Genomic DNA, 25,022 nt, shown 5'->3' with positions numbered 1-25,022 from the left:
AGTTATGCCCAATCTTATCTGCTCCTTCCCTTCACTCTATTGACATCCAGTTCTCTAGATGTGCGGCGGTTCCACATCGTATCTTCACCAGCAGTACATTCGTGGAGGCGGTAAGCGCAGCCAGAATTTCTTACACTGGAAATTCTTTCGGTCTTCTGTTACGACCGGGCCTCGGGTCCGCATTAGGCGCTACAATTCAAATGCTTCCAGGGGTTTTTGTTGATACAAGATCGGTTTACCCGTGTCAAGTTTGGGCGGCAGAAGCGGGAAGACGGGAAGTATCTAATAAAACCGAAGGAGCAATAGGAAACCGAGAGACGTTGTTGAATGTGATAAGAATCTAATGGAGTGCGGACCTTGGGAGGGCCTCAGCGGGACGCCGCTGGCACAGAGAAACAGATGAATGGAATAGCTAAGGATTATATGCCTCTTCTGATTAGAACCGTAATACGGCCTCAAAGCCTCAACCTCAGACAAACAGGAGAAATGTTTCAACTCAGCATACTGGAATGCTGGGAATGCACTATAGCGACTGTTTAAACCAGCATATTCTTGCGCTCTGTGGGGCACAAGAAATTTGAGGCAAAGTTTAAAGAAGTCCTTCAATTACTTCTGGCTGCAAATATTAGCAGACGATCACACCACTGACTCGTTCAGAAATGTGCAAACTGTTCATTTTAACAACAGTACAGCACGCATCCAAAGACAGCACGACCTGGCTGTAGCATTGAACTAATCTAGAAAATTTTTTTTTTTACACCTCTTTACTCAGCTGCCTAGTAATTATCGGGGGAATTCCTTCAAAAAAAATCTGCCAAAAATGTTTTTGTAGTCTTATCTTTTTTGAAAGCCCATGTAAAGATGCCCAAATCTGAAATAAATGCCCATTATGCCAAGAAAAACACAGTTTAGTCAGAAACCATGGCATCACTAGAAAACTACAGAGCCAAGTAAATGTCAGGTGGCAAAATAGATGCTTAAAGTTATTAACAGTTAAATTAGCTCAATTTATATGCATCCCTTTAAACCTCTGTCAATGGTTTCTAAACCTCTAACAAGACAATTCTAACTGCAAAGTTTGTACACATGAGTGTTGCTTTTCAGACGTTTTTAAAAGTCTATCATACGTTTTCCAATATTCCCGGTGTCTATATTCAATTGTGCACGACTGTAAAAACGTAAATACGACTGTGCTTCCAGAGATAAAACAACAGCGTGTGCAGATGCCCTTCCGTCGTGAGGCGTCGTTCGTATACACTGCAAAATCGGACCTAAAAATAAGTAAAATGCTCTTAAAATGAGTGTTTTTGTCCTTGATTTGAGCAGGTAAATAAGATTATCTGCCAATGGAATAAGTATTGTGATCCCTAAAATAAGATAATTAGACATCCTGCACTTGAAATAAGATAATGGAGATGAGTTATTCCTATTTTAAGTGCAAAAATCTCATTCCATGGGCAGATAATCTTATTTACCTGCTCAAATCAAGGAGAGATACACTCATTTTAAGAAAATTTTACTCATTTTTAGATCCGTTTTTGCAGTGTATAAGAACAGGAACAGTGAGTGTAAACCTGCTAGAAGCAGTCATTCAAACACCCTGTGGCAGATGCTACTTCACATTGAGGCACTCCTAGAGCACTGAAAGCTAATTCTCATAAAGTTAGTCAGTTGATTCTTGAATAAGACAGACAGACGGTGCGATGATGTCACGGCAAACGTAACGTAGTTCTTCATGAAGCAGCAGAACACTGTAAATCCACACTCTTGATCCCAGATTACATGAACTATTCAGAATAGGACTAAATCAAAAGTGGCATATATACTTCAGAGACCTGATGAGACTTGATGTTTCACAAAACCCTCTTCATCTCCTCCCCTTTCAACCCACTACATATTCTTATTACAGCAACAGAAATCACCAGACAGGATACAGCGTGACGCAGCTAAAGTGCACAGATAGAAAAAAAAATCTGTGGACGTGGTTTATTAAACTGAGATAAAAGAATTGTCCAATTCCTGTTGGTTTGACCCACAAAACATGATGGGTTCTGGAAGAAAACATTACAAGCCCATTTTAGGCAAACATTTACAAGGACAACATACAGGATTATAAAGCTGACGGGTTGTAGATTCACCTTATAAACAGTAACAAGGTACGAGGGAACAGATAATACTCAGACCAAACACTTAAAATAGTAATCTGCATAAGGAACGATCTTTCAAAATAGCTAGCATCAGTTTATAGCTGACAAGGAATAAGTTAATATAGTATGGTAATAAATACTTGTTTACAACATTTTAATTATGTGAACCAGAAACAGGGAAGGATGGGGATTTTCCCGACCCTTTACAGGAATGAGATACAAAAAAATCCCCAAACTCAGCCAAGTTAAAGAATAAACAGTATTGCCTCTTATTTGAATTGGCATCACTATGTTACTGTGGATACTTAAGTGTCTCATCAAAGCGATTTTACAGCCAGGTTTCCATCTAATGATGGATACTGGAGGATATTTTGCAGCTGGGCGAGTGATTAGAAACCAACCGTCGTTGCGTCCAGTCTCGGACTCTGCTTTACTGGACTGGAGGACACGGGTTCAGGGATGAGCCTCTCCTCATACAGCCTCCTCCTGAAAGAGAAACATTAGAAGAATGCATGTGAAAAGAGCGTAGCCTACAGTATCTGAGTGTACCGTCCTGCAGTCCATTCGTGCCTCCCTCTTTGTATAGAATGTGCCTGCATCGACAGCCCCCCCCCCCCCCCCCCCCCTTTGACATATGCGCACGTCAACATCTGGCCCTGGCTGCATGGTTTGTGGTCTGCAATCCATCCCATCTGAACAATAAATGCCAAAGCCATTCTTCACTGGGTCTCCATATGCAACTCGCGGGGAGCCTGGCTAAGACATTAACCGTCCCCTTCTAATCGGACACGTCGCTGACTGTCTCTCATCGCGTCTGTCATGGTGTAAAAAGCAACAGCTTTACAGGAAAACTGTGCTGACGCACGCAGAGAGACGTTTTAACGTTATATTATGCAGACCCACATGCTCTTACACACTATCAGGGGCATAACTGAGCTAACAATCTCATTAGGCAGAGGCACACGAGATGTTATTAGCCCACTAACGCTAATTGAGTGAATGAACGCTGGAAAGCCAAGCGGATGTGGCGCGGCAGTAAAAGAAAAGAAAATGAAAAAAGTACATCCCTGTTATCTTATAAAGAGATCCCTTTGCTTTCTGGAGGGGGGGCTGTTTAACACTCAATAACAAGCCCATGGCTTTTCCTTCCCTTGTATGTGTACATTTTTAAGCACGTGGACCACTGAACCCCTTTTATTAGACGTCCAATTATCCTGCGGAGGAACTTACTGTGACGAAAATACAGAACACTTAGGCCTTAGAAGGATCTAATATCGATCGATATAAAAAACGCTTTCATTCGTCTTTTCCCGCAAAACCCTAGACAAAGGTTTAAATCTGTGGTAGCCATGTTTCTGAGGAGTTCATCTCTGGGTCTGACAAAGAATGGCTGGTAATACAAACACTGCCACGCAAAAGTATCTAAAGCCCTAAAACCATTTTCCATTTTGTATGTGGCATGCAAATGTATTCAGTCCCCTTCACTCTGATACCCCTAAATAAAACCCCTGATAAACATGTCATTTGATTTTAGATTGCAGATTGTAGTTCTGTGAGGGATTTCCTTGGTCTGGCGGAGAGAAATTACAAACTGCAGAAGTTAAAAGACGGTAGAAACGTGAAGACTTCCAGCAATAATGGATGTGAATTGTAATCTTACAAAGTGTTCAACAGAGGGGCTAAACACAAAAACACACCAAAACGTTTGGAATGTTATTTGCATGAATTTTGAAAACCTATGCATCCGTTTCCTGTCACTTTTCAATTACGCAATACTGTGTACTGGACCATCATATAAAATCACAAAAACATACATTGATGTTTGCGGTTGTAATGTGACAACGTGTGGAAAACTTGAATTAATTAATTAATTAGATCACAGACTTCTATGAGTCTTGTGTGACCTAATTATCTGTTGTGATGCATCTTGTCAAAGCAACAGGTAACACTCTTGCATATCTAGAAGATGCAGCTCTAAATTAGCACCTTCTTTTGTTGCATTTTATGAATGCATTGTTCTCTTTAATACCTTATAATCTTAATATTTTTGCACATTGCAAATGTGTTTTTAATTGTCCATTTTGCCAAATGAGTCATTAAACAACTTTAAAGAAAAGTTAAGGTGTCCATTAGCGTAATACGTAAAAATAAGTAACATTTTGTGGACTTTCAAAAATATTTATGGTCAAAGAGATTCTGATAAGAAACTAGATAAACAACTGGTTGCATTGTGATTCATTGTTAGATGCCTCATATTATGGAACGGCTTGGGATGGTCTGAAAATGTCTGTGTTGTTTTGAGGTTTTAAATCACATCCTTTTTCAGTTCAGGGTTTTTAGACATCGGGACATGATAATGATTCAGACAGTTTACCAAGAGTTAAAAACAGATCCCAGAAAGTTATGTTTTATTTAACAAAAATAAAGCAAAACATTGAGGAGTAAGTGTGTGCAAAAATTAAGCACACACTTACTCCTTTTATAGCACCTAAGAAGAAAATTGGCAGCCAGGAGCTGGTAATGAATTGGCCATTAGCTGATTGGATGCATGCCTCCAGGACGTGATGCAGTTTGCTGCTCTGGAGAATTCGGGTGAGATAACAGAACTCCAGAGGAGAAACACATCAGCAATGATGTTAGAGAAGCAACTGTTTCTATCCATCCATTTGGAAAGAGATTTAAGGACATGTCTTTAAAAATGTAAAGCCCACTGTCCTACATTGACGTTTGTCCACATCTGGAAAACGCATAAAATAGCTGCCTATCGTTCCAGGAGTTAACATCCCACCAAATTCCCTCCTACGTCAGACTGGACAATGCTCAGAGAAGTTGCAAAAACGCAGGATCTCTGTGTCAGACCCTACAAGCCTCGGTTAGCATGTTAGCTGTAAAGCAGCTGTCACACAGTTTCCTATCCTGCCAGGTGTGCTGGCGTTTGGAAAGCAACTCGGTCTGGATGAGAGGAAACGGAGAGGAGCCTGTGGAACATCAAGCCCCGTCACGTCTTTTGACCTTTGTTTGCCATTTTGACAGAATCCGGCTCTGAACAGAGCAAGCTTACTGGGATAGAGGGTGTGTAATTCACAGTGCTGTGCAGTGCCAGGATCCGGTACGTTACTTTGGCAGTGACATCATCGTCTTTATGTGTCATCCCTTATGATAAAGGATCAACTAAGACTCTTTTACGAATTCCCCCAGTGGGCAGACAATTAAAAGCCAAATTAGTCAAAAAAAATGTTCCCTTTCACCTTCAATCATCTATAATGGCAAGACAAGAGAAGCATCTCATGAGCAATACAGCTCACTGCTGTATTGCTTAATCATGCTGTTGATTTAAACCAACTTTAAACTCCAGGAATTCTTTTAGATTAAAACTTATCTGAGGGATGAACAGTTATGTGGTCATTAATGACTGCTACCACTTATTTTTAATATCCACTTGATGGCATTATGTTCTTTAAGGCCTTAAGGAGTGCAGTGCTCTTACTCTCATTTGCATTTACATTCTGAACTTTGTATAACACTGTTTGCTTTATTGTTGCTTGTAATAAAAAGCCTAACTCAAGGATAAGCATTGCAACTTAGCCTAAGGTAAACGTTGAAGGGGTTCGAATAAAAATAAAGAAATAAAATGAAGCCCCACGTCGACTTTTGGTGGAGGGGTGATGACTTTCTCAGCCAGAAGACCTGGGGCACCTTTGTGTTCCCCATCAACTCCTCTGTATACCAAGATATGTTGGAGGTAAATGGGAAGCTATTTGCCCTACAGCTGAAGCTTGGCCCAAACTGGGTCATGCAACAGTACAGTTATCCCGAACACGACTAAAAGAGGAAAGAATCGAAGTGTTAGGATGGTGTAGTCAAACCTAACCTATAACGCTGCGGTGGGACCTTAAGAAAGTTGTGCAGAAATGAGCTTCCGCCACCCTCAATTAACTGAAACAACATATGAGAAATAGTGGATCAAAATTCCTCTACAATGACGCGAGAGACTGAAAAAGTCACACAATAAGCAACTGCTTCAGGTCATTGCTGCTACAGCAGTTTTACACTGTGCTAAATCATGGGGCGTCACAGTTACTGTTCTAAATGCTGAAGTGTGGCTTAGAGCATGAACTTAGAACACCTATCCAAAAGGTTATTTTCAAAACGGATAACCTACAGGACTGTCTCAGAAAATTAGAATATTGTGATAAAGTTCTTTATTTTCTGTAATGCAATTAAAAAACATGAAATGTCATACATTATGGATTCATTGCAAATCAACTGAAATGTCGCAAGCCTTTTATTGTTTTAATGTCGCTGATTATGGCGTACAGCTGAAGACAACTCAAAAATCCTATCTCAAAATATTAGAATATTTCCTCAGACCAAGTAAAAAAAAAATATAACAGCAAAACAAAATCAAACATTTGAAATTGTCCGTTAATGCACTCAGTACTTGGTTGGGAATCCTTTTTCACAGATTACTGCATCAATGCGGCGTGGCATGGAGGCAATCAGCCTGTGGCATTGCTGAGGTGTTATGGATGCCCAGGATGCTTCAATAGCGGCCTTTAGCTCATTTGCATTGTTGGGTCTGGTGTCTTTCAGCTTCTTCTTCACAATACCCCACAAATTCTCTATGGGGTTCAGGTCAGGGGAATTGGCAGGCCAATCAAGGACAGTAATGCCATGGTCAGTACACCAGTTACTGTGAGAATGTCGTCTCTTAACCACTACCATACTTGTGATTTAGTTTACTGAACCAAGCTGAGTGTTTTCCAAGGCTCAGGAAACCCTGCAGTGTTTCGAGTTAATTAGACGATTCAAGTGATTAGTTGAGTAGCCTACTAGTATACTCTTTCACCATATTCTAATATTTTGAGATAGGATATTTGGGTTTCTTAAGCTGTAAGCCATAATCAGCGATATTAAAACAATAAAAGGCTTGCGATATTTCAGTTGATTTGTAATGAATCCAGAATGTATGACATTTCAAGGTTTTTAATTGCATTACAGAAAATAAAGAACTTTATCACAATATTCTAATTTTCTGAGACAGTCCTGTAAATCAAAGACGTCTGAGCTTCTGCGCCAATATGAACCCCCATATCTTCCGTCTGATCCCTGCTGCATCACATTTGGCCCAAATTATTTTAATATAAAAAAAAAAAAAAAAACTCAAACTGAACCATGACCGGTTTGCGTAAAAGAAATCAGCAACGTCAGCTCTGCCAACTCCTCTCCAGCTGTTGCATTTCAACATCTGGCAGACGTTTGCAACCTAGTATCTATGGACTATGTGTGGGAAAACTTTAGGTTGCAAAACCAAGGAATTTAAAATAAATGGGGCAAGGTATGGTGTGCTCACATGGACGCTCACACACACACACACACACACGTAGGGATAACATTTCGATGGGTGGGGGGGGGAGCTAGCCTCACAATTTTAGGCCTCTAAGTTAACAGGTGGATGAGGATAATTGAATCAGATGTGTCTGGAGTCTGAGGCCCACAGATCAAAGTAGTGGCAAGTCAAGCCAGCACACACACACACACACACACACACACACAAGCGAAGAACCCACTACGTAAAAGCCTCAGAAGCTGTAGCTTGTTTGATTAAAGCAACCTGACATCCAAGCCCCAGCCTGACCTCCAGGTGCAGAGCGAGCGGGCCAGGGTCTTAGCCTCAAGCGCCTCCAGAAAAAAAGTCTGACGTTGGGATACCAAAATCCCCGTGTCCCCGCACGCCCTCCGCCAAAAGCCGACACCGGGACAGATCAGAGGAAAAGCCTCCGCGAGAGAAGAACGAGAGACTCTTGTAGAAAAATAAACAACCAACTGGCACAACTGCAAATAAAAATGTTGCCGTCACACTTGCCCAGAGGGAGAGAAAAAAAAAGAAGAACAGAAGGGAAGGAAGGGTGGCTGTAGAGCTGGTTAAGGGTTTTCATATGTGGATGAAAAAAAAAAACACACAGATGGAAGACAGACGTCAAGGAGAGAAAAGAGCAAAACAAGGAAATAAAATGTGCTTTAAAACAGAGGCTACCGCACGCTTCAAGTAAAACACCTCTAGAGTACAAAAGTGCGCTTATAGTCAAACAGCACAGTTTGTGTTACACTGTATCACGACAAGCAGAAGTTGGAGAAAAAAAAAAAAAAAAAAAAAAAACATCATCAGAGCTGTTTTGGATTTTTAATCTGAAAGCCTTTCTTCCGGATTCCTCTAGATAAAACGACGCTATAAACTATGAAATAGCTCCATCTTGTGGTTAGAATTGGAACAGCAAGAACAAAGGAACACCTCAGGTGTCGACCAAAGTCACATATTACAGCAGAGCTAATTCTGAATAACACAGAAGAACACCTGAAAACATCAGAAAAAGCTGGTTTGACGATTGAATCGAGCCAAACTGAAAGAAAGTAGGTCTCCCTCACACCTGACTGCTGGGGGAGATCAAACGCTGCCACATCATAGGGACACGCTGTTGTACCGGTCCGCTTAGATTAATCGTGTCTGGATGAGACAACAACATAAAAAGGATTCTTGGTGCTGTTCATTTTCTCTATCAGGATGTTTGTCTGTGATCCAGCAGTCTTTCATGGTCTTATCTCAGTCAGCACTGTGGGACTCAGCACTCTGCTCACCACAAACAGAAGAAGAAATGTCTATGGCCGACACTTATAGAGGGTTCTATAAGTTTTAAAAATCACTTTTGACGTTATCGCCTCAGTTTTAGAGCAAACTAGATTTACCCTTCAAGCAGAGTTTCGACAGTCTGCATCTTCCCGGTCTGTGGTTTTCGTAAATCTTTCACCTGCCGCCGCCAACTTTTTGTCAAGCCCGATTTATCTTCAAGAAGATACGAGAAAACGTTGAGAATATTTCTTTTTTTCTTCCCTTCCTGCTGTCAGCGGTCATTATTTATTTATAACAGCAGCAGAGATGATGTCACGGTGCTGTCAAACGCCATTTTTTTATTACTTTAAAACAAAGACAAGATAATTACGAAGTTCACCTTTAAGGGTCTCTTTATAAATGCAGAACTTTTTGTTACGCTGAGTTGTTGTTTTTGTTTTTTTAAACTCCCAGCATTTCCAAATCCAGCATGTTCCACAACAGACACAGGTTAAAAGGTCACAAAAGTAAAACAGAGCAACTTTGCTGCCCTCCGTTCAACCTTCCTGATATCTACAGAAAGTCTTGCTCTCCCTCAGGCCTTGTACACGCTTAAAATGGTTCTTTATAAAAACGAAAAAAAATTTAAAATAACGTTGTACATGTTGTTTTCAGAAAACTTCTCCTAATTTTTCCTGTCTGAGCATTCGCTGGACCTCTGTAAGCAACATCACACGTACACACTGTGGCTACAGCAGTATCACACCTCTACAAACCCTGAGATTACAATAACTTACATGGTTTACTAAAAGAATCAAATTACAGCCATAATTAATTTCACTTAGTTTAGATACTACTGATTTAGCCCAATTACAGATTACAAATCTTGGATTTTTTAATGAGCTGTACTGTATGTTTATGTCAGAGTAGGGGTCCTGCTAAGGAAGAACTGAGAAACATGTATATTTTTCAGAGTTCACATTTTGTTGCTATTAAATTATCTGCATTTTGTGCAATGAGATTTTGCACAAACGTGTGGTCCTGTGCAGCCTCACTTCTGTCAGTCTGCCCCAGGGCAGCTGTGGCTACAATGTATCTCACCATGTGAATGTCTGAATGACTAGTGTGCAGGGCTTTGAGCTCAAAAAACAAACAATCTGGTTAAAAAACTGCACTTACGATCTCAGATAAGCAGATCCCAAAAACACTGAAGAAGTAACAAAGACGCACGATGCCACCTGCCCAACTATAAAGGCGTCTGCCCCACCCATCAATCATAGGTGCGCTCCAATCAGCACCTGGCGCACACAGAGTGGGACCGTGGAACAACATCGCACCAGAATTGCAAAATGGTACAACATAACTTGGTTTGTTATTATTTTGTTTACATTTTCGCTTGGATTTTATTTTCCGCCCTGCATAGAGTTGCTGTGCGTGCTGAATCCAGCTGCAGAGCGCGACTGCGCGCAGCATCCGAGGGATCAATGCACATGAACCCGCACAAATACACCCCTGAGCAATGTTTCCAACATGCCAAATGCATAGGACGCAGTGCACTGCAAAGCTGAAACAGAATCCTTCAAAACAATGGCACAAATCTTCCTGTTCTTATTTTTTTCTGTATGTATATTGTAAAAAATTTGAAGAAACAAAACAAAAATCAAAAACAATGGCGCTTCCCCTTTTGCATCTGAACCTATTGGAGTAGCTGGTTTGTAAAAGTAAAAAGCCTCTGAACCAACTGTAATGGTTCTAACGTTCCATGTATGCTTTTACTTTGAAGTCTCGATATGGTGGCGAGGACAGGAAATGCTGTCAGTTGGAAATAAACAATCGGAGATGCCGTAGATTTCGTAACAGTGCATTTCTCCAGTTTAACGGTCAATCAAGACTGCAACGTAAAAATCAGCACCTCTCTGACGGCATTCATTTTTCCTTCACTGCAAGGCTAAGTCTATAACAATGGTCGCACGTGTGACGTCAGCGGCACATTATTTGTCACAGACTAATGCGCTGGACCCTAAAAGTCTGTTTTACCATGTACACACGCAGACAAAAACGCTGTTTTCTCAGATCTCCACTTTGGTCTGAGTTTTCAGATATAAATCACGTTTAGTTATGTAAATCGGAGTTTTGGTGTGGATGAAAGGCCAAAACGCATGGAAATGTATTTGTTTTCCCAGACGTCAGGCCACGTGTGGACAAGGCCCCAATCGTTCACAGCCTGAACGAATTGCAGACGTGGCTCACCATGTAGTAGAGGATCCCTGTGAGGATTCCTGTTTTATGAAATCAACTTTTATTGTTTTTTAGGCCCAGAAAAGTATGGAACCAATGAAACAGAGTACATAAAACAATTATCGCTTTTCCAAACTTTTTTCTTTCACTCAGAAAGACAAAAACGTATTACTGAACTTGAACTGGGCCAGGGTTTAGCTCTTAACTGGATTTTCAGAGCCTACAGACGATAAGCCTTAATTACTACTCAATTACTAACAGTTCAAGATCAAGTACTTTGCAAATGTAAAGAATGTAAAAAAAAAAAGGAAAGTTTTAAAATTTCATCTCCTTCCACATGGAAGGGAGCTAATTGTATTCACTGGCTTCATCTTTCAGTGATCCATAGAGCATCTAACCCCAAACTTGGGAGTGAGCAATCCACTTTTTTTGGTTATGAACCACGGCCTCAGGTTTAGTGGTAAGGTTGATGAAGTTTATTCCCCGCATGAGGAAAATCCGCTTTACCTTTAGCAAGCTGCAAAGAGGCTGAAGCTGACGCAGGGATGATGGACAGCATTCAGGATACAGCTCAAACACAGGGCCGTCAGAGACCTTTGTCTTTGGACTGCGAGAAGAAACGTATGAATGCCACACAGTGCGGCCCCAGCAGACCTTTTTATTGTCTATACCCATCTTCCTAAGAGGTGACAGCACTAAACGTAACGACATAATTCCACGGGCCCCAGCAGAAAACCTTGGATTAAATACGACAGCGGTGGACTTGTACTCCCTCTCATGCAGCGCCCTGGTGTATATTAATCTCCGCCTCTTACAGGGCTCTCTCTTTTTATGACGCTAATGAGTGTACGAAGCCACTGGGCTCCGATTTGCCTCTCTTTCCTAATTAAATTTGGAAAACCAGGAGCCATTGCTCCCGGGGGGGGTTCAGAAGAAATATCCCCAAGCAAGTTAGGATGACTGATGACAAGTAAAGCAATCCAACACGTTTGGTTTTTAGACAGAAACAAAACAGAAAAGGAAATTCAACTGACTTAAATGATTTAAAGCTTAAAATAATGTTATTTTCTTAACATTTTATGTTTAAAATAACAACCTAATGAGGCATTAAGCTTCATTCTTTGCCTTTTCTGCACTGTAGGGTCACAACTCATGTTCACCAAGTATGGGGGGGAAGTAACAGAGCGATGGGTAGAGTATACAAGAAGTTCCTTATCCTCTCATGGTGTTTTGAAGTGTTTTTTTTTTTTTTCTTTGAAAACGCGGGATGGACAGCTCAAGCAGACTGATGCAAGCACTTGGCAATGTCTTTAGCTTTTTTTAGATAGCGCTCATGAGCAGATACGACAGGCAATCAGTCAGGAAAGCTATTTGTGTCTGTAGCTTCGGCGCAGTTCAACGTCTTCGGTCTGCTAGGAGATGTTTCGAGCGAAAAAGTTCCGACGGATGCCTTATTCATTACCGCAAACAGCCTCCTGTGCCTGACCCCTCAAGCAGGTTTCCCCTTCAACACACTTTTAGACATCGACGTATACTTTTCCATAATAAATACACATCTAATTGTACCAGGACCTCACCCCTAATGTGTGGCTCTGAAGTCTTTTAGAGTGTCTCTTAAAAAGCTCTGTAACACGTCATGCTCATCAACAACACGGGGATAGGCTCTGGTTTTCAGTGGTGGTAAAAAAAAATAGATTCAGGAAATCAGTTGGTAAAGGCTGGTCATGTCTAGACTTTGGGTAGTATCCAGTATCAAGGTATGCTATGGTATGGACTTAAACAGGTCATTTTAATGAGATGTCAGAGAAAGTGTCAGAGTGATCAGGGTTTTCTTTGGCTTTTTATGGCGTATACGGCAGCAAACAACAGCTTTTTCCCCCTCATTCCCTTATTTATAGATAATTTTATTGCAATAAGCATTTGAAAAATAGATTTAGCAGATGCTGATTCAACATGTCGGTGCTAATTTATTTCTTACAACAAAGACAGACGATTTTTCAAAGCCTGAGAGACACCACACGTAACGCCAGAAAATCCTAGCTAAAACAGGTTTGGTCCTACAGTGTGTGGTGTCCGGTCAGACGGCAATGTTAGGGATTATGAGATTACAGAGATTGGACTGCAAAGATGGTTAACATGGAAATTACAGATCATCTGTTACATAATCAATCAATTATTTAACAGCAAGCTTAACACACAACACACATGTACAGTTTTCACTTAAGATCATGCAGATGTCAGACAGGAAATCTTGCGAATCCTCTCAAGATCAAACTAGAATTCAGAGTGAATAATAATGGACGATCAGGAAGAATAATGGCGATAGTTTGTGAATGATTTTAACGGAGAAAAAAAATCTTACAAAAAGAAAAAGCATTGGTTAAAGAAGCGGAGACGAGACCAGGGGCTCTACAATTTGCTGCACTGTAAAATGGAGGAGAGTTTTTTCTCTCTCTCTGGGATTCCCTGACCTCGCTTACTGATTGGCTACACGTCACATTCAACAGCCTGCCTGCTTGTTTGTCTTCGGAGGACACCACACGCTGTAGGATATCGGGGCAAGACAATCCAACATGTTGAACATCCCCGATTTGAGGTCGGAGCGGTCCCGACATCCCACCTAGTGAACCCAATCGCTCTCAACACACCACACACAGCAGGATATTCTCTTAAGATTATTTTAAGGGACACAGCGATAATCTCCGCCTCTCGGAAGGGGGAGATCGAAGCGGAAACTCTGCCGTGTGAACAAGCCTTTATACAAATAAACTTGCCTTGCCTTGCTGAAAGACCACTGGGTACAGAACACATGGTCCTGTATGCAACATGGGGTCCACCAGATATGCCACCTTGATGTCTTTGTTTAAAGGATCCTCCAAGATGAATCATGTGTTACCATGGGCTCAGTCTGCTCTTGCAATAAGATGGGTGTTAAATGTCTTCTTGCTATTGTATTTCCACACCAAAAAAAAAAAAAAAACACATTCCCCACATTTAAACCGAGATGATCGTTTACAACTGCACATAAGGAAGAATCCTAGTTAGTACTGATTTTAATTGTTGCTGGTTTACTGTAAGAAACTCTACTGTACCTTTGCAAAATGTGGTTTGCCTTTATTTCTGTATGAATTATGTAATAGCTGACGGTTGGAAAGCCTTTGAATTTACACCTCTACAGAATGATGCGGCTAGGCCAACACACATTCAAGTCTGGTTATAATGTACATAGACATTAGTTCTTTGTTTCCAAATGTTGGCCACAGAAAATATGTATCCTACTGATATTTGTATTAACTATTACAGGATCTTCAACCCCAGCCCTCAGGACCTACTGTCCTGCATATTTTAGATGCATCTCTGCTCTACCATTCCTGAATCAAATGATTGCATGACCTCCTCAGAAGCACACTTCTAATCCCCCATTTATTTAGGCTCAGGTGTGTGGAGGCAGGAAAACGCCTACTACATGCAGGGCGGTGGGTCTTGAAGACCAGGCTTTTAAAACCAATAAAATCACCTGATCCAATCTACCATCTAATGTAGAACAGATTACTAGATCAATGTGTGCTTCTGTGCTTTTTTGTTTCTCTTGTTGTGTCTCTGCTCTGTCTTCTGTAACCCCAGTCTGTCGAGGCAGATGACCGTTCATACTGAGCCCGGTTCTGCCAGAGGTATTCCTTCCCGTTAATGGGGAGTTTTTCTTCCCACTGTCGCTTCATGCTTGCTCAGTATGAGGGATTGCTGCAAAGCCATGTACAATGCAGACGACACTCCCTGTGGCTCTACGGTTCCCCAGGAGTGAATGCTGCTTGTCAGGACTTTGATGCAATCAACTGGTTTCCCTTATATAGGACATTTTTGACCAATCTGTATAATCTGACCCAATCTGTATAATATGATTGAACTTGATTTTGTAAAGTGCCTTGAGATGACATGTTTCATGATTTGGCGCTATATAAATAAAATTGAATTGAATTGAATTTATGAAGGTTATCAAATCATTAGAATCTCACAGCAGATGTCTAAATTAACCTTATTAAGTAAATAAACCAGGTAACAGAAGACAAAACGACAAAATCCTTAAACTGACCGCGTGGCTCATTCTGGCTGAAGAGCAAGAGGCTTGTTTCACATCTGTGACACTTGTGTCCTTAGGCAAGACTCTGAGCTGGATTGACTGCCTTAGATTTAGCATGTAACAGAATGAACACCGCTGCATATACAATTATCAGGCTGTTTATGTGTCTGAATGAGAAACATGTTACAAAATGTTTTGGTGCTGCTTTATAATCCCAAAATTAATCATAATCGTAATATTGATGAATATAGATGAGCTATAGTTATATCGCAAAGAACCTCTTGGATTACAGTCAACAGGTTTAAAGGTGTTTTCAAGTGCCATGCATTAACTGTCTGCATGAACCTCAGAGATCTGGCCAATCAGATGGCATCCTTTTCCATGCATATCCAAGCTTGATAAGAGTCTGAGGGGATAAGACGCATCAGAGAGTCGTGATGCAAAAGGGAGAGAGAAAGGAATATAAGCCGTGTGTTTATTGCAAAACCCACATTGCAATGTTTAGCAATGATATTGCATAATGCATGTTTGCCAACTCTAGTATAACACAGATAAGGTTCAAAGGCATTACATTAAGGATAGGCTATTTATGGTTTCAGAGATTAATAAGTAACACTGACTGACACAAATGGCTAAATATGGTTTCAGTGTGGTTTTAAAATTGGAAGTATGTAAAGTGCTATATTGGTCTAATTGAAATTCGCTCTGCACACATCACAGTTCCATTTGGATTTAGCAAAGCGTCCAAGTTTTGTAACATGTGGTTGGCTTATGTGAGCCCCAAACACATTAGTGAGCTTGATACATCAATAATTTTAACCTTAAAATGCAGTCATCAATACCACAACATGCAGCAACATACGCACGGTCAGTTAGGGTTTTCAATCACATAAAAAAAACTATTAAGAGTAAAAGTTTACATTTGGTCTGATCAACAACGGAGGAGGTGAGATGCTTACTTCAACGGCCATCAAAGAGATATTCGCAATGTGGGGAAAGAAACGCGTGAACTAACCTGACCCTTGCCAGCTGTATGTTGCTCCGCCTAGTTCCACTTTCATCCATCTGGGACACCGCCATAGGGATTGCCTTTACTGAAGGCTGGGCCTTATCAAAAATCCTTGCATATGATTGGATAAGCCACTTGTCTGTCATCTTTATCGACGTGCTATTTCAACCACTCACACCGAAGCTAACCCGTGACGCTGTGAGAGCGACGCAGGAAAAAACAAAACCTTTTTTTTTTACGTGTTTGCGGCTCTAGAGGCACGTGTTTTATTGACAGTGAGCTGACAGGAAGAGGGGGGAAGACAGGCGGCAAAGCGCCGCGGGTCAGAGTCGATCCTGGTCCGACCGCGTTGAGGACTAAAGGCCTCCTAACATGGTTCGTGCTAATCGCTAACCGCTCCGGGGCAAGTCCGCCGCGGCAAACAAAACTTGCCAAATCCGGTCGGGAGAAGGGCGAAAACATAGTTTCCACCAACAAAAGCCTTCAGAGGCGTTCTCTGATATTCTTTTAATGAAACAATATTAGGCAGATTGGACAACACGGAAGAAATAGCAGCATCAATGTTAACGCTTGCTTCCTCGATGCGAGCCGCCATTGTTGTCTAAATCAAAACAGTCTCTAGTCACGGTCGCTTCTCCACTACGTCACATCTATGAAACTCCAGCCCTGCGTCCTGATTGGCCAGACAATAAAATTGGTTGGAGAAATCACTCTCTATGGGAGATGTCCCAGATGGATGTAAGTGGAGCTAGGCGGAGCGACATCTGTCTGGCAAGGGTCAGGTTATGCGTGAACAGCATCACCCAAACAAAGCTGTCGTCTCACGCTCCATAAATGGCATTTTTGTGTCATTTTGTAGCGAGTCAAGTGTACCCATCAGTTTTTAATTGCAAGTAGAGACTGTGATGTGATGGGCGCCAGTACCGCAGAAAGAAAACTGTCCCGACAGCTGTGGCTCTCACAGAAACTGTGTTCAGCACCTTTATATTTCATTGTTTCATTTATATTTACCCATGCATTACTTCTAGTAATGTCATTATTAAAAAAAACAATGTCTCTATTAGGATGTAAATAATTCCGGTTATCCAGACATACAATTATTAAGGGCGATTGGCTGTAGAGTTGGAACAAGTTTCTTTTTTTCTTTTCCTTTTTTTATTCCATAATTTGTTTTTAGTAAATTACATAAATTCTCAAAATAGGAACAGTCTGTTTAAATTAGACTGTTCTTTTAGAAGCAACGTCCTCATTTTTGCAATTAACAGTTTTGAAGTAAAGTGACAAAAGGAAGCTTCTGCCACTGCAAGCCGTTTACTTTGGTACTTGACTTTTTCTTCCCCGCTTTAAAATCATCATAGAGCAATAACGTGTCAGCGTATACATTTGCATTAATAGTACCCGTGTTCTGCCAGAAGGTTTGTAAACAACAACTTTGAATATCTGCGACTGTAGCAGCAACCCACCTGTGATGAGCCGTGATGGGTGTGGAACTGGGTCGGTCCTTAAGAAGACCCATGGCCAAGGTTTCATCAGCACAGCCACTCAGCTCTCCTGTGACCCAGTCAGGAAGACCTCTGTTGCTCTGCTCTGCAGATCGACCACTCAGGGGCTCATCAAAATAGATGGACTACAAGTTCAGATCAAACAGCAGAATATTAGATCACCTGGAAAGGAAATGGGTCTATGCAATCAACACCAATGCATAAGCACATTTGAAGTCCTAAGTCTTAAAAAAAAACCACAAATGTGGAATCTGCTTCATACCATGTAGGCAGGGAGCGTCTTGAGCTTTCCGGGTTCTGGTTTGGCGGTAAAAGGGCCCTCCAGGATGCCTCTTTTGAGCATATAAAGCAGCAACCGGGCATACGTGTTGCGGTTCTTTTGATCCGCCAGACCTGAACCACATGCTGCCGGGTCGCACAGCTTCTTTATCCACGTGGCACAACGCTGACGCTCTGGCACGAGTTGAGAAAGGGGGAAAATTAAAATGGGTAACTGCTTTTTGTTTTAAATAAAGTGCTCCAAAAAAAGTAAAAGAACATTTTTGACCACACTATAATAGCAATCCCTGGAATATTATATCGGGTATGTTCAGCTGTAGAGGGGGTTGTTAATCAGCGTCGGGGCACTAAAGGGCCAACAATGAGACGACCCCCCAAAAAGAGGAATGCTGTTGCTGATGGAGGCCACATACATTTTTCCCTCCTCTTGTTTTGAGTGCATTTCAGTAATTTCGGCTCGAGCCGATACCTGGACCCAGGTTGCAGGGGTAGCCTAACTCCAGCAGGATGACACATCGATACCTGTCATTGCTAGGAGGTTTGCTGTGTCTCCCGGCGTAGTGTCAAGAGCACGGAGGAGATTCCAGGAGACGGGCAGCTACTCTAGGGCCGTTGGAGGCCCTTAACCCATCAGCAGGACCGGTATCTGTTCCTTTGCGACAGGAGGAACAGGATGAGTACTGCCAGAGGCGTACAACGTGACCTCCAGCGGGCCACTGGTGTGGATGTCTCTGACCGAACCATTAGAAACAGACTCACTGATGAGAGCAAGCTCTCTCTGAGCTCATGAGACAGACATGAAAGGGTGTGGAGAAGCTGCAGGTGAGCATTATGCTGCCTTCAGCTGTTTAGCACCACGAGTTTGGTTGCGGTTCAGTGTTGGGTCTGGGATGGCCTATCCATGGAGAGACACACAGGCCGGTACATGACGAACGACAGCACCCTGACTGCCGTTAGGTATCAGGATGCAAACCTTTCAGGTTCACTCTCACAGAGACTTCAGAGCCCTCTGTGAGTTGATCGTCTTCATTTTCTTCACATGATGTGGCATCCTCTTGCTCCCAACAAATGACCCACTCTATATCAGTATGGATATTCAGCATGAATTTCATAGTAACATCTGTCCAATAACATTTAATTACTCAAATGCAGACTTTGGTGCATTAAAATCTGCTTTGAATTAAATTACTAAAATTGGCTAATACTTACAGCAAGTGTTTTCAAAGAACAACTGACCCAAATACTGTTCTTATAATGCTTGACCGAAAAAAGGTAAGGCAAGGCAAATTTATTTATATAGCACATTTCAGTGCAGAGACAATACAAAGTGTCTTACATGATTAAAATACAGGGGGAAAAAAAAGAAAAGCGAGTAGGAACGAAATGTAGAAACAAAATAGAGCATGGAAAAATAGAAACTAAAAGCAAACATTAAAAACAGTTGGACTACAGGGGAGAGTAAGGTTTATTATTGCTAAACACTATAATCTTTTTGGTTTAAAAAACTTTTGTTCATTTTTTTTTGGCCCTCGAGTTCCTTTGACTTGACAATTGTGGCCCATATACTGAAAAGTTTGGAATTCTTTACGGTAGGAATGGGCCATACCAAAGTTTTATGAATTTCCTTTGCAACTTTATTACACTACAACAAGAAAAATAAAACTGAATGAGTAATTTTCATCTCTTGTCACACTCTCAACAGAATTTTGATCTGGACCATTCTAACTTCTAAATGACTTTGGCTGTAGGCTTAGTTTCATTATCCAGCTGAAAGTCGATTTCTACACCTGCTCCAGATATTTTCGTTTGAATTAGCTCACAGTGCTTTAAGAAAGGGTTAGCCAGTTGGTTGCTCTGTTTTTTTATTTATGCCTATCAGACTATAGAGGGCTGAATACAATTGAATGCCGCACTTTTCAGATTTTTCTCTGTAAGCAGAGCTTAAAACTACGCAGCTCTCCCCTTCCAGTTGTCGAGTTGCTGTAAATGAAGCCCACTGATTTATGTTGTGACCTCTGTTATTATGTGTGGCTGTGATTGAGATCTCACCTGTTTTGCTGGGATGCTTCAGAACATACGGTTTCATCTCTAGCAGAAAATGGTCAAACTCGGCGTCTAGCCTCTCCCATAAGTCTTCATGTCTGCTCATAGTGACCTAGGACGGTTAAACGAACAATCAGAATACGGAATCAAGGCACTTCGCATCCCCGTCTCCACGATAAGAATCTAGCTGAAGCTCAGGTTTGGCCGTCTACTCCTCGGCGCTTCAAACGGTCAACGCGCGAGACACGGGGGACCTGTCGTGTTGCCATGACAACTCATAGCACGCAGCGGCGCCCGGGCTGAGCAACAACCACAAAGCCCGTGGAAAGCGACTAGCTTTAAATGTTAGCCGAGCTAAAGCCGAGCAGTCTCGCTAGTCTGCGCCGGTTCTTGTACCGTTTGCCTCTCGCCTTCTGCGGCCAGCTGTCGGGGCTCTAAAACGTACTCCAACGTGTGCGAAAACGTGACATCGGACCTGAAAGGGGTTATTACCTTGAGCAGGAACTTCACCGCTCAAAACTGCTTCAAAATTTAGCGTCCTCGCTTTACGACACATCCGTTTCCGCGGAGACGACGTCTCCCTCCTCCTCCTGCTGCTTGCCTTACACAGATTCTTTTTCTGCCTTACTCCCAATTTAGATACGTTTTAAGACATGTAATGCAAACTTTCGATATTAAAGTGATAAAAGATGTTTTACGTGATTAACAGAACCATACTGATCACATAACCGTCTTGGGTTAGTTCACGCTGCGTATAATTCGTCTGCGTTCCTCGCAACAGAGGACCAGCTCTGGCACTACTGGAAAATTTAGAAACATGCTCAATAAGCATAAAATACAAATTAAAACTATTAGATGAACAGAACCAGTTAAAATGTATTATGGATGACATTTTGGAGAAGGGATAGGTTTTACTTCCTACCCTTTTCAAACATAAGAAGTTGGTGTGCATAATTGTAGATTCATATATGTACATATACATATGTATATATGGAGCTGTATAAATGGCATGTTTTTGTGTTCTAGTTTGCATTTGTTTCATACTAAGGAATGGGTTTAGTAGACATTTTCACTTTTGGTGCATCTCAATAGTCCAAGTCCTTTTTCTGAATTAGCCTGCCCTGTGTTATATTAGAAATGTATTCCCAAAAACACCCCACAATGTCTTAAGTTTCTGCAATTAGTAGAAAATACTCACTGGTTGTACTCAAAACCCCAAGTTGTATCATTCCTGCTCAATAAGGAAAATACAATACATTGGCCTGTAGTGCTTCAATCAAGATTGAAACCTCTTAAATTAAGCAAAAGGATTGCACAGTGGTTAGAATACTTGATATCATTGGTTCAAACTGGTCGTTTGTCCTCAACAGCCCTATCATGTTTGGAGATTTTAAGATGAGCCAATCATGTGTTAAGACTGCTTATCTAGACCCTTCTGACTGGCAGGTAGTTATGCCAGTTTTAGGTTGCAGGAGAAGTCCAACTATGCATTATATAATACTAGTTTCTGACTACAAACTAGTCCTAGTTTGCCCAGACAGTCAAGCCTTATTGATCCATAAATGTTGGCCAGAGAGTGACCCTCTAAAGGGTTATGGGAAACTTCCCAACTAGCCCTTCAACGAAACTACTGTTCATGATGTACATTACCCCTTGACAATGGAATTCAACCCCACCTTAAAACACCACAAGAGAAGGCAACAAAATAAGAGTTGAGAAGTTTATTTTCCACAGGTCCATCCCAGAGATATGCAATCTGCAAGAACAATTTTAATAGATTGTTACAGTCATCCCACCACTTACCTTAAAAAAAATAAAAATGGATAAAAGTGTACATACCTTAAAGCCATCACATTTTGAGAGAAGCTTGACGGTTCAGAACCTTTTTTGGCAAGGGGTTGAACTTCCTAGTGCTTTTCATCTGCTGCATTTTAGGATCTGCCCAGTAAATGTCTTTTGACTGTTGAAGCCTTTCACGATGATAACCGTTTTTAGACTTCCTGATCAGGCTTTGACGACTTGGGGGAGGAGGGACCGGTTGGTAGGACATCTGGGGGAAACTCACTGGAACCCAATGCTCCTCATAGCGGACCGAGTTCTCTGGCTGGAAGCCAAATTGGCCGAACAACAGGTCCTTGTCAAAGATTTCATTAAAAGGCATGCTCATCCAGTCTTTGTAGGAAGGCTGGCCTACAAGTTTTGGAGAGGAAGGCTTCTGAGGAGGAGAGACCTGTACAGTCGGACTTTCAACTTCATTGCTCTGGCCAGAATACTCCCATGGACTTGGATAAGCAACACTTGCAGGTTCAACATTCACTGGTAGAGTTTGGGGTTCTGGCTGGTCTATTGTGTCAGGCATGTTTTGGACAGAGGGAAGCAAACTCGGTGGGTCTGCTACTGAAGGCCATTCATACCTTGCAAGAACAGGGCCACTTGGTTTGTTATCCAGAACATCTCCATCCCCTTCACTAGGTGCTAAAGCATTGAAGTATTGCTCATCCAGTTGGTGTTGACCATCCAGTACAGACTGAACTGGAGCTGCAGCAAACAGACAAGATATGTTAATGCCATAGATGAATCATATGCTTTAAGAAATAGATTTTACCTCTTGGAGATGAAAAACCAGTGGAGCAGGTCACCAGCAAGGCAATCCAGAAAAACCTATATTGCAGCAGACAAACATCTCATTAAGGACCCTTAATGCATCCACTTAAAAACAAGAATTCAAAAGCCTACAGCAACAAAACATACCACAAAAGAAGTCCAACAGCCATGGCTTTTGACTGAAAAGCAGCTCCCCTTGCTTCTCAGATGCACTTGCTTGAGACAAAGCAAGCAGAGATAGACTCCAGAATAACCTCTGCTGCTCAGCCTTGCTTAATATACCCTTCCCACTGTGTTCCTAACAAAGGTCATCATCAGCTGCACCTCGTAGAGCAATGAGTGGTTATTATTTGCAGGTGTAGCAGCTGATCAACACCATTATCTGGCAAATGTGAATATTGTGGACAAGATGAAACAGTAGTAGAACATGTAGTGATGTATTGTAAGAAATATGAAGAAGAAAGAAGGAATTTGGTGAGAGATCTTAATAAGGAGACAATTAAATTTGATATAATAGATATCCTTCAGAAAAAGTAAAAAAAAAATGTTATCAATATTTATTTAAATCTTTAATAATAACATGATTAATTAGGAGGATTTAGTATAAATTAATATTATAGATATAGATATATAGATACATAAATATAAGCATATTTGGGAATATGGCCATTTTGACTCACACTCCTCACCAGTTGATGGCGGTAATGCACACCGGAAAGCTGTTTGCCAACCGCCAATAAACTCAAGAAGAAGAAGAAGAAGAAGAAGAAGAAGAAGAGCAACGCCATTGCCTGATTTCTCATCATGTTTTTTGTTATTATTGTCAACATCGTCTGTGATTTGGACATGCAAGATTTAACAGCTAATTACAACAACATAATACAGGAAACTTTCAGTATTGTGGAGGAGGTGAAACAATAGAACACATTATTTTTATGCATGTTTTTCATTAAAAAACATGCATAAAATAATATAGATATTTTGAGGGGGGGGGGGGGGGGTTGAGAATGGAGTTATCAATACTTAAGAATGGAGTTATCCCTTCTTCATTGGAGAACTGGAAAGAGCTTTGAGTAGAACTAGGACTAGTGCTCCAGGTAAAGCTGAAGTGTGTTATATTATGCTACGACCTGTGAGTGATGACAGTTTAGATAAAGTATTAATTTTGTATGATAAGATTATTAAAAACAGAATTAGGTTTGAATAGAGAATTGAAATTTGAGAATGTGGTTGATCAGTTAAATAGATTTAAGGGAAAAATAAGATTAAGTTAAATAGTATTAAGTATTGCAAAAATTTCCAAATTTAAAAACTCATTTCTAAATCTCTGCTTCTTGCCATCTTATTTTATTTATTTATTTATTTATATTTAAAGTTATGGATTAATGCAACATGTGTAATTGCAGTAAACCTTCAGTCCAAAGCCAACTTCTCCCAAAGGAGAGGAATAAGGATGCTCTGACTTCAGGTTGTTAAGGCTGTTTATAAACTTGGAAAAACCAAATTAAAGACGCAGCGCTATCAGATTTTTTTAATGTCTTTTTTAATAAATTACCTCACTGATCCAATCGTCACAGTTTCATTAAGATGTGTTGTTATGTTTAATTATAGGCTAATTCCTTGCCTTTCATCAAGAAGGACTATGGACTATTTTATGGACCAGGTTCATCCTGGTTCATAAAATAGTCTGGAGGCACAGTCTATTGTTGTATAACAAGACCCTTCACAGAGTTAGAGCAGCATATATTTCATCATTAATTTAAGAGAATAAAAATAATCCTAGATTTCTCTTTAGTACAGTTAATAAACTTACCCAGAGCCACAGCTCTGTTGATCCATCCATTCCCTTAGCTCTTAGTAGTAACGATTTTATGGGATTCTTCATAAATAAAATTGATGCCAATAAAAAAATAATAATTGGCATCCTCCCAAATATGATTACCTTGTCCTCAGTAAGTAATGCAGCATTGGAGGAATCTTTAGAACCTGCACAGTGTTTGAACTGTTTAGAAGCAGTAGAGCTTTCTGAGCTATCAAAAATTTTAGCTTCATCTAAACCTTCTACCTGTATGTTAGACCCAATCCCAACCAAGTTGTTTAAGGACATATTCCCTTTGATCAGTGGCACTATTTTAGACATGATTAATCTATCCTTAGTAAATGGATATGTACCACAGGTTTTGAAAGTAGCTGTTATTAAACCTTTACTTAAGAAACCTTCTCTTGATCAGGATGAGTTAGTAAACTACAGACCTATATCTAATCTTCTTTTCTTATCTAAAATTCTTGAGAAAGTAGTTGCTAATCAACTTTGCGAACATTTACAAAGCAATGACCTACTTGAGGAGTTTCAGTCAGTCTTCAGAGCTCATCATAGCACTGAAACAGCTCTGGTGAAGGTCACTAATGATATTCTCATGGCCTCAGGTAATGGACTTGTGTCTATACTTGTCCTGTTTGATCTTAGTGCTGCATTTGATACAGTTGATCACAATATTCTCCTACAAAGACTTGA

The 25,022-nt window shown here is 40.9% G+C and overlaps 2 protein-coding genes across 8 annotated transcripts in view; both read right to left on the bottom strand.

Moving 5' to 3' along the window:
- cep112 (centrosomal protein 112) overlaps positions 1–20,473 on the bottom strand; it is a 172,744-nt gene extending 152,271 nt beyond the window's left edge. For 6 of the 7 annotated variants that reach the window (XM_036148055.1, XM_036148057.1, XM_036148053.1 and 3 more), the window contains exons 1-5: positions 20,396–20,473; positions 19,910–20,015; positions 17,844–18,034; positions 17,543–17,706; positions 2,549–2,633 (exon numbers count right to left, since the gene is read on the bottom strand). In XM_036148055.1, the coding sequence (XP_036003948.1) occupies positions 2,549–2,633; positions 17,543–17,706; positions 17,844–18,034; positions 19,910–20,009 (540 nt within the window). In that variant the 5' untranslated portion in view covers positions 20,010–20,015; positions 20,396–20,473. Of the gene's footprint in view, positions 1–2,548; positions 2,634–17,542; positions 17,707–17,843; positions 18,035–19,909; positions 20,368–20,395 lie in introns of those variants that run through there. The other variant, XM_036148054.1, reaches the window with a different exon arrangement.
- A 1,138-nt stretch (positions 20,474–21,611) lies between these two features.
- On the bottom strand, positions 21,612–22,796 carry LOC118566378. Its single transcript, XM_036148275.1, has 4 exons — positions 22,655–22,796; positions 22,509–22,564; positions 21,743–22,441; positions 21,612–21,659 (listed from the first exon to the last, which is right to left on the bottom strand). Exons 1-3 carry the CDS (start codon positions 22,675–22,677, stop codon positions 21,753–21,755), a joined length of 768 nt encoding a protein of 255 aa, XP_036004168.1. The 5' UTR covers positions 22,678–22,796; the 3' UTR covers positions 21,612–21,659; positions 21,743–21,752.
- Between the last annotated feature and the right edge of the window lie 2,226 nt (positions 22,797–25,022).

Source organism: Fundulus heteroclitus, chromosome 16, assembly GCF_011125445.2.
Source record: "Fundulus heteroclitus isolate FHET01 chromosome 16, MU-UCD_Fhet_4.1, whole genome shotgun sequence".
Lineage (NCBI taxonomy): Eukaryota > Metazoa > Chordata > Actinopteri > Cyprinodontiformes > Fundulidae > Fundulus > Fundulus heteroclitus.
This window is presented reverse-complemented; position numbering and strand designations above follow the sequence as displayed.

What these genes read in the sequence shown, in the direction of transcription:
- LOC118566378 (XM_036148275.1), bottom strand. Translation starts at nt 22,677, where the DNA reads ATGGCTGTTGGACTTCTTTTGTG. An exon ending in GCTGTTGGACTTCTTTTGTG is followed by an intron (nt 22,565 to 22,654) that starts GTATGTTTTGTT and finishes GCTGCAATATAG; the next exon opens with GTTTTTCTGGATTGCCTTGC. An exon ending in TGGTTTTTCATCTCCAAGAG is followed by an intron (nt 22,442 to 22,508) that starts GTAAAATCTATT and finishes TGTTTGCTGCAG; the next exon opens with CTCCAGTTCAGTCTGTACTG.